At 33.3% G+C, this 10,258-nt stretch overlaps 1 protein-coding gene across 1 annotated transcript; it reads left to right on the top strand.

Annotated features, from left to right (window-relative positions):
• Positions 1–6,078: 6,078 nt before the first annotated feature.
• LOC110108724 (rust resistance kinase Lr10-like) lies at positions 6,079–8,414 on the top strand. Its single transcript, XM_020839483.2, has 3 exons — positions 6,079–6,820; positions 7,006–7,026; positions 7,189–8,414. The coding sequence occupies exons 1-3, from the start codon at positions 6,106–6,108 to the stop codon at positions 8,331–8,333; spliced, it is 1,881 nt and encodes a 626-aa protein (XP_020695142.1). The 5' UTR covers positions 6,079–6,105; the 3' UTR covers positions 8,334–8,414.
• Positions 8,415–10,258: the final 1,844 nt, after the last annotated feature.

Genomic DNA, 10,258 nt, shown 5'->3' with positions numbered 1-10,258 from the left:
CTATGATAATCTTGATGTATTATCATTAATTTCATATTCAAATGCATGTTGATAAATCATATATCTGCCTAGAGAAACAAAATATCATTTATTATCCACAGTATGAATGTAAAGATAATGATGATACTTTAATTTTAATTTTCCCAAAATATTAATTTTCATATGAAGGAAAGCCTTCATAGTTAATTATATAATATGAAGTTTTAGGTTTCCTATCAATACTCTTGATTAAAATAATGGTAAAAATTATATTTTGGATTTTTAGGAGTGATATGAAAGGAAAGATATGAAAATTTTAATATGATTGGATCAATTTTCCATCAATTATTTTTGGAGTCCAAAGAAAGAAGGGTAGGGAGCACTTTAGGATTCTAAAAATAATTTAGAAGCACCCTAGCCTACCCTATATTGGGCTTAAAATTTTTTTATTTTTTTTTTTTTTTTGGGGGGGGGGGGTTTTTTTGGTTTTTGTTTTTTTTTTTGTAGGGTGTTGGGGGATTTTTGTTTGAGTTGATATTTTACTAGAAATTTAGGATTAAACTTTTCAATAGTAAGGACTTATGATTTTAGGTCTACCCCAGATCCTAAATCTAATTTGGGTGCTAAATAATAATGACATTACTCTAACTAATGACATGCAAATCTTGGCTTATCTCATCTATGATTAGAGAGCTAGCTAAATCACTTAGACACTTTAAAACTATTAGTATAGTCTGATGATAGATGGGTAGGCTATCATTTATATTTTAAAAAAATTGGGGCCGACATCTAGAGAAGATCCTAAGTATCCCTTTCACTTATATATAGTAATTATCCTCGGTGCAATTAAAATTTTATAAATTTTTAATTAGTTTCTAATGTAATGCATGCAGGTTGACTTATATGCAAAAATTGATGGTGATCGATCTCCACTGATAACATCTTGGATTATAGTCCTACATAATGATGCAAGTTTTAAAATGATATATTTTTTTATCTTCACTTCTTGAACTCTTTCCTTTGAGTTCCTTGGATCCATCGGGTCCAGATATGGAAATAAAAAGAACTCTTCCCCGAAGGGGGGATTTTTTCCCTTTGGATTTCAAGTCATCCTAATTTAGTTATCCAAATAGAAGGACCTCCTCCTCGAAAGGGTGTTTCCTTGTTCTTTGGATTCCAAATTAGATATTAATATCCCATTTTAAATTAACTTTCACAACTCTTTTAAATTTAAAATTACAATTGAAAATTTTAAAATGACTCTAATACAACGTGAACATTTCCCTAAGCAGTTAAAAATATGAAATCATGAAAATATTACACGCACTTATAGAAATTTCATAGCCCACATTTGAGCTAAGGCATTCACTTGGCCATGCTTTTAAATTTGTTCAAGGGGGCTTATCAATTTTAGAACATGTAGAAATTTTATTAATTGCATTTTAATTAGCCCCCACTTTTGGCCTTACATAAGCATGGTTACCTATAAAAAACTTTGTTAGAATCCAGATCGAGTATAACCTAGGAGAAATCTAGCAACCATTACATCAAATAATAAGTAATATAGCAAAAATATCACATCAATAAGCATCACAGAACATATCAACTCATGGCAACCAGCACACAATCAAATTCGTGTAAAACTATGTCACGCAAAGCTAAAGGGAATAGTAGCTTAGCCTAGAACTAGTGTATGTTGTTCTAATAAGCCATCTAAAGTGTGTGTATGAGAATGTGGTTTGGATGTATCCTAAATGGGTTATTTTTTGGAGTTTTCTAATATTTTCTTTGGTATGTTGTAGGTTAAGGGAAGATTTAGTTTAAGTTTAAGTTTGATATTTTAGTGTTCATTTTAGGATGAGTTTTAAATGTTAAAGTTGACTAATTATTGGTTCTCAAAAGTCCAAAATTTTAATAAAGTGTTTTAATCATTAAGCCTCAAAAATTAATTAATACACTTGTGCTCTCCAAAAAAAGGAATCTACATATTGTATGGAGGATTCCACTAATTAGTTATTTATGGTTAATTATTTAGGTTGAGTAATAACTACTTTTATTCACACTAGGGCCATAAGATTTATTTCACCCTTATTGGGGCTAACTTAATAGCCTCATATGCTTGGGTTACCCAACAGTTATGTTTGGAATTATTTTTGATTTAATTTATTGATTAATTATCTTTAGGTTTATTAAGCTTATGACTTATGGTTTGCATTTCATCAAATATATTTGGGGCATTATCACAACATGTATATGGACCAAAGATCTCTTTAAGACACATAATTCCATAGCCCGAGGCAGACCGACCTAAAAACTTTATTAATGGATTGTTGGTTGCACATTTTAAAGTTATAACCTGATTAAATTAATTAGATTGATGATTTACTAAAAATTTAGTTATTTATTGATTTTTTGTATTTAATTTAATATTTTAATGTATTAAATAAAATATCAATTTCCTGACTTTTGGATTTAAATTAAGTTTTGGAGTTTTAATATTTTTTTATAAATATTAGGCCCTGAGATGAGTGAAATGCCACTAAGTTTGGTGGATTTAATTTTTTAAAAAGTAGTTACTAATTTTCAAAGTTTAGATATTTTAGTGAACTTAGGTTGACCAAAATATTGACTTTATTATTTTTAATGAATTATTGTGATTTGGTATTTTTAATAAATATTAGAACCATGCAAAAGTCTAATACCTTTTATTTTTTTATAATTAGTTATTACTTTTTTAAATTTATACATTTAATTGAATTATTTAAATACTAAATTAGGGGGATTTTCTTACTTTTGTACCAAACTGATTTTAAATCACTTGAAACCTTTCCCGAATGTCAAGAATGACTTCTAAGGATGATTTTAATTATTCATAATTTATTTGGTATTTAATTATTTTTAATTATTTATTTTAATTAATTATTAAGTTTAATCAATTTTAAAGACTAGTGATGGGCTTTTATATTTCTTAGATAGAGTATTCAACTATGAACGTTTTGTACCTTTGTTTGTATTTTTCTAATTTAATTTGGATTTATTACTTTTTCTTTAAGTTTTAGGCCCTATAAATGGGTTGAATTTTATTTTGCTTAATTTTGTTGTCAAATGAAGTCAAACTTGAGTGAAATTAAAACCATTGGTTTAGGAAGTCACTAAGTTCATTATTTCAAAGTTTTGGCCCTATTGATGTGTGTAGAATTTATTATGATTTCTCTAAGTTCTTTAGATAAATCCCTCAATTATTTTTCTTAGGTGTCACTAGTGTTCTAATGGGCTTGAAAGTAGTTCTAGCTAACCCTTATACATACACAAGCACACCACAAAAAATGAAGAAAAACCCCTACCTATTTGGTAAATTATGAATTTTCAAAGTTATGGGTCCAAAATAGATAAATCACCTAGAAAATTCATTTCATAGCAATCCTTAGCATACCATAACATGTATGGTTGATTTGTTTAACTAGGGTGGACCAAGGGTTAGGGTTAGGTCCAACAAGTTCAAAATGATATTTTGAATCTAATGAAGGCGGTCTCATGCAATCGTGGGGCCTTTTATTTTGAAATGTATGGTTGGGCCCTTAAGGGGCTTTTTGGTCAACTAGGTTGACTTTATCAACTAGGTCAAATCAAGACTTTAGTCTATATTCAACACATCTTAAATGGTAATTAGAATGCATTGGAATATGTTTAATGGCTTAGTTTGATTGGGCCACGTTGAAGTTTAAGAAAAATTTTGATTTTCCCTTAAGGGTTTTGGGGTTTAGTGGGTGAAAGTTCGTTAGGGATGTTAGGCCCTCTTGAACTTAGTCCCAAGCTAATTAAAGAGAGAGGTGAATTGGAAAACTTTAAAACCAATACACAATCCAAATCACCACAATAATAAATGCGGAAATTAAAACACAGAAGTAGTAAAAAGAAAGAACACACCGGATTTATAGTGGTTCGGTCAAACCTTGACCTACGTCCACTCCTTGGAGGCACCCCCCAAGTATTGCACTAAACTAGTGTCTCTCCTTTTGCCCCCACGGCTAGGCGGAGAAGCCCTTACAAAATCACTTCCACCTTCCCCGGTGCGGCGGAGTCGCCGGGTCCTTTGACACCAAAGAGATCTTCTTCTTTGGTGAACTTACCTCGAGACAAGCCTTGAATCCGATGGTACTAAGGTGCGAGTTCGCCGGAGCAACCGTGTGGAACCCCCTCCACACTCCCTTGAGTCCCCTCTCACAGGATCTTCTCCCTCTCTCAAACTCCATCCTTTCCTCTCTCCCTTTCAAGCTCTCTCTTCTAGTTTCCCCCACAAGAACGAAGCTACAATGGCTGCCAAAGACACTTACAAAGTGCCTTGCCATAGCTTAAATAGAAGCTCTCAAAACGAGCTCATTAATACAAGTTGCCGACATTATCGTCCAGGACGATAGGTATATCGTCCTGGCCGATCAGTACAAATTAAGCTCATTAGCCCGGGACGATATGGAACGATCAGAAGAAAATTGGTTACATCGTCCTGGCCGATCTTACGATCGTCCTGGCCGATTAGTTTAAAACCGATTTCAATCATCCTGATCATCGCCCTATTTTTGAGCTGGCCGATATAGATCGTCCAGGCCATCGTCCTGGCCGATCATACGATCGTCCCAGACGATGTGATCGTATCAATCAACCATTAATGCTTTCCAAAGATACCAGATCAATTTAGGCATGATTGAGTTAGATCGTCCTGGACGATAATAATATCGTCCGGGCCGATTTCCTAAAACAAAGACTTCCTAAACTGATTATGGCGGTTGATTCTTTCTGAATTGAGATTATCGTCCTGGCCGATACAAGTATCGTCCAGGCCGATCTGTTGACGGCTGCCTTAATGAGGATGCCCTAACTAGGGTTTCTGATTTTGGACAGATCATCCAGGCCGATCTTACGATCGTCCTGGCCGATGTTACCAAAAACAGAAATCATATAGGGAGCAAGAGAATTTCTACCAAGTTATAGCCACACCAAATACAACAGACTCAAGAAAGGAAAAAGATTACAAACTGACACAGACCTAGTCTACCCAATCTTGAGCTGGTTCCAGATTGCAGTCTGATCGTGTGGACCTGAAACGTTAGCACATAAGGCAATCATAGAGAAATAAGGAATGTTTGCTATCATCAAAATCATAAACCATAGATCTGTAACAATCTCCCCCTTTTTGATGATGGCAAAACATTTCAATTTGAATTTTCAAAAAAGCAATTTCTCCTAGAATAGGCCGTTATGAATTCAAAATAAACTCAAAGGTCATAGTAGAGATGCATTCACTGGTCCAAGAAAAGAATGAACACAAAATCTTTTTAGTGATTATTGAATATAGTAAAACAAAAATAATTACTACAAGATGCACAATACACCTAAAATGCCGGTTATTTGACAGAGATAGGAGAGCTGAACAAATAAGTTATAGGCAAAAGATAAACCTATGTGTTATATTGAAGATAAGATCTGAAGCAAACAAAGAAACTACTATACAAAAAAGCTGTAAATATGAGTAAATATGTACAATTAACCATCAGTCGCCTCTTTATTTCTTAGGTGATTTTATTTTGTTGAAATAGGAAAGTTAACGTTCTTTTCATCAATTGACTTCGACTTGGGGACCCTTTTTAGATGGGGCTATGCCATTGTATTCGTTACTTCCATTGCCCTAATAAGCTGGACTTCCCAAAACTTGGAATTCCAAACCATCTCAAATAACTCCTTTCTTATTCGCCACACAAAATTGTTCATGGTCATTATCATCTTCTTCAAAGTTTACACTCGTCCATAAACGCGGTGAAAAGTCTTTTGCTCAACACAATTGATCAGTACTGTTCATTTTCTTCAATTGACTTGACTTGGTGACCATTAATTGGGTCCAAGTCTTGCTAGTCGTTATTTCCATTATCCTAATAAGCTGGACTTTTCAAAAACAACTACCCTTGTCCATAAACGCGGTGAAAAATCTTTTGCTTAACCCAATTGGCCAGTAAAGTTTTTTCGGTGGAATAGTCAAATTCAGAAGCTGAAATTAATGTATTAAATTAAATGCTGTTTAAAAACTTCATTTGTAAAGGGCTTTGCTGCTGTTCCCAATTCACCCTTTTCGCAATGCGTTGGTTCCATCTTCTCTTGCTTGGGATCTTCCCAATAGCCTATGCTTTCTCCAATGACTGCCCTTCCTCCATGTGTGGAGATATGGAGATCAAATTCCCTTTTACTCTTGAAAGCAGCTCCAATAGTTGCAGGACAGCAGGAGTGAGTGCGAATCTGTCCTGCTCCTCCACCAACGAGACAATTATCACCCTCCCCTCTTCAGAATCTTACAGAGTAACATCTATTGACATTTTTAATGGGATCATTATTGAAGTTCTTCCATCAACATCTTCGATTAGTTGCCCATGGAGAAGAGGCATTCAAAAACGGCCTAACGTCAACTCCTCTATTTTCGATGTCGCTGTGTCCCGTTTTGTTCTAGTTAACTGCACAACCAAGCTAAGCTTGCAGGCTGACAATCATGACGTAGTTGGGCCAATTTCTTGCCTCAGTGAACAAGGTTCGTTTGTTTATGCTCTGGGTGAATATGAGAGAATTGACATACTTCCTCGTTCATGCATCGTAATATATACCGGTGAAGTTCTTTCTGATTATACTGGTCAACCGATACAAACTATAGCGCAGAAGAGCGTGCAAGGACAAAGGGCTGCTTTGTATCCGAATACAGATGAGAATATTCAGGCTTGTTATTTATGTTCATATGAAGGGAAAAATTGTGGATATAATATCATAAGGGATAAAAAATTTTGTTTTCCCGAAGATTCTCATGGTGAGTTTCTATCTATCTGATGCTTCTTTCTGCATCTTTTCATTTCTGACAAAATGTTATATTCTGTCATAACAAAGAAAACGAAGTTTCAAGCATGTTTTATTACTGTATCTTCAAATTTATACTAACTTTTATTAATTGTGGCTTAACAAACTAATTTTTTTTCCATATATGTTTTTTCTCAGGTTCACATCTTGTTGGTAAAGGTATTGGAGCAATCTCACCATTTATTTTTAGTTTTCCCCGGACCTCCCACATGAAATTCTTTTAAAAGAGTTCATTGCATGAAATTTGGTGAAATTTATCGATAGTGGTGCCTATAAACAAAAAAGTTGCATTAGTGAATGTTAAAATTTTCTTTCTTGCAGGCGTTGCCATTGGTACATCTCTTGTGGTTTTTCTGATTGCAGTTCTTGTGGTTCTATACTTTTTCAAAAAATATATCAATGAAAAACAGAAGCGCATAAAGGTGGAAAAGTTCCTTGCAACCTACAAATCCACAACACTAACTCGATACAATTTCTCTAATATTAAGAAAATAACAAAGAAATTTAAGCATAAGCTAGGTCAAGGAGGATTTGGAAGTGTCTACAAAGGTGAGCTGACTAATGGAATTCCTGTGGCAGTTAAATTGCTAGAAGCATCTAAATCCAATGGCGATAATTTTGTCAACGAAGTAGCCACTATAGGAAAAATTCACCATGTCAATGTAGTTCGTCTCTTAGGTTTCTGCTCAGATGGAACTAACAGAGCCCTAGTATATGAGTTCATGCCAAATAACTCATTGGAAAAATTTATTTTCTTTGGTAAATCAAAGAAGAGACATGAATATTTCAACATGGAGAAGTTGCAGGAGATTGCAATTGGCATTGCCCAAGGGATCAATTATTTGCACCAAGGATGCAATCAAAGAATTCTTCACTTTGACATCAAACCCCATAATATTTTGTTAGATTATGACTTCAATCCAAAAATTTCAGATTTTGGCCTTGCTAAGCTCTGCTCCAGAGATCAAAGCATTGTGACAATAAGTGCTGCAAGAGGCACTATGGGATATATAGCACCAGAAGTCTACTCTAGAAACTTTGGGCTTGTCTCTCATAAGTCTGATGTATATAGTTATGGAATGCTTCTGCTAGAAATGATCGGAAGGAGGAAAAATGTTGATCCTACAATTGAGAACCTAAGTGAAATTTATTTTCCAGAGTGGATATATAACAAGCTGATCAATAACAATAGCTTGGGTATAGCCATGGAAATGGAGGGCAATGAAGAAATTATGAAAAGGCTTGCCATAATAGCACTTTGGTGCATACAGTGGAATCCATCAGAACGTCCATCAATGAGCAAAGTTGTTCAAATGCTCACATCAAACTTTCAGAGCTTGGAGATGCCCCCAACACCATTTGTTCCTTCTTCTGACCAACCTGGCAATGTTTATGTCTCAACCAATCATGAAGATCTTTTGGAGGTCCGCATCTCAACCAATTATGAGGAAATTTTGGAGGATTGATTAATTACTTCATATTTTGGCTTAATGAATCTTTCTGTTTTGTTTTTATAATTATTTTTTAATAAAATCTATTTTAAATATATATTTTTTGAATTACAGGGAGTGTTAAATTTTGTATCTTAATCACTGAAAATTTTGGATATGTTATACAAATTTGATTCTTAAATTATATCATGTTATTTTAGCTATATTAACATATTTTATTCTTAAATTATATATTTATTTGTAAAATGTTATAGAAATTAAATGATCTTAAAATAAAGCATAAAATTATATTTTAAGAACTCGAATGTTGTATGATTAATTATATAAATTTAAGAATAAATTATAAGAATTTATTCTTATTCCACTGTGTGGGATTGGCTATATAACTATTTAATTTTTTTCAATAAACAAATTATGTACCCTATTGTGTCATATTAAGAGTCAAAGTTTAATTTAAATATAATTAAAAAGACAACATTTAACAAAATTCTGATTTAATCAGATATTCTGTATGAGTTTTTTTGTATGATTATGAGGTTAAAGGTGATATGTATGAGAAAATCAAATTGGTATCAGTAAAGAAAAGATTATATGAGAGAAATTATGATTTTCGTTTAAGTATAAAAAATAGAATTTTGGGACTAAAGCATATGAAATCAAAATAAAATTTAGACTAATTTCTTTATTAATTTATGCAATATTTATTAGCTGATCATAGTAAACTCTACCTCTACAATAATAGAACTTTGATGTAAGCAGTCTTCTTAAAGCTGAGTTGGATGCTAATGTAGACATTTGAACATCGAAACATCATGATGTAGCTCCTCACACTCTCAGAGAAAGTCCCACCATTTGGGCATTGTCTTACAGAGCACATTCCCTTGAAGAGCTTGGTAGAATTGTTTCTTTTGATTAAAAGAAGAGAACTAATACTTCAAATGTTAAGGATGAATTAGAGAAAAAAGACGCACAACAAGGTTATATCTTAGATAAAGTGTCGGCGCTAGAGCTTTAACTTCATAAGTAGTAACTTTTGGAGATGAGAAGATGAGCTGAGAAGAGAGGGGAAGTGATATGGATACAAGTACCATGATTGATTAGAGAGCGTAGATGAGGATGATAAAATTGATAATAAAATGATTGTATTTTCATAGACTTTGCAAGGCGTAAACTAATTATGTTATTTGAAAATCTTCTTTATTCAAGATAATTTATTTATCAATATTTTAGTTCTTCGAATGGCAAGAAAATTGAAAATTGATATTTTGCTAGCTTAACGTATTTAAGTGTGCTGATTATAATTTGATGGTATTCAAAAGTATTCACCATAATTGAAATACATCGATTTAAGTTATAGCTACGGCCTATTTCATGTTCCTTTTCATTTTGGTGAACATTCGGGCTTGGTTTGTTGTGGCTCGTTTTCCTTGGCGAGTGTTGTTGTTTCCTGTTTGGAAGTGTTTTCATCTTCCAAGTATGTTTATGGATGGTGTCTTTGGCTTTGGAGGGCCTTACATCTTGCAACATGATCTGAATCTCTGGGCTCTTCCTCGTCTATTTTCTATTGCTGATTTATGGTATCTTTAGTGAGGTGTTCCCTTATTGCTTTTATGTTTCACTTGAAATATATTTTGCTCATTTAGAAACAAAAAGCTCATGCTGGAGGAGCTTACTAAGAATATATTTTAATCGAATATCCATGACAAAGTGAAGCTTCCTAGATGTTCAATGTCAGGTAATCAAATCTAGCTATATGACTCAAATTGATGACTTGATTGAGTCCAAGATTTAAATTTAAGGAATGGAGAGAAGATGGTTTTATCTGTTAGCATTAGATACCACATATTTCTTTAATTTTTTAGCACATTTGGCATTTATTTTTTTGTAAATATTGTCAATTATTTTTCCCTTCACCCCTTACCATTGACACTAATTTAGAC

This window comes from Dendrobium catenatum, unplaced genomic scaffold (assembly GCF_001605985.2).
Source record: "Dendrobium catenatum unplaced genomic scaffold, ASM160598v2 fragScaff_scaffold_390, whole genome shotgun sequence".
Lineage (NCBI taxonomy): Eukaryota > Viridiplantae > Streptophyta > Magnoliopsida > Asparagales > Orchidaceae > Dendrobium > Dendrobium catenatum.
Note: the sequence above shows the minus strand (reverse complement) of the source record. Positions and strands in the feature narration are given on the sequence as shown.

Bases quoted from the DNA above. Each gene is read 5' to 3' on its own strand.
- LOC110108724 (XM_020839483.2), top strand. From the start codon at position 6,106: ATGCGTTGGTTCCATCTTCTCTTGCTTGGGATCTTCCCAATAGCCTAT. The intron at 6,821-7,005 runs GTGAGTTTCTAT...GTTTTTTCTCAG, and splicing joins TTTTCCCGAAGATTCTCATG to GTTCACATCTTGTTGGTAAA. The intron at 7,027-7,188 runs GTATTGGAGCAA...TCTTTCTTGCAG, and splicing joins TTCACATCTTGTTGGTAAAG to GCGTTGCCATTGGTACATCT.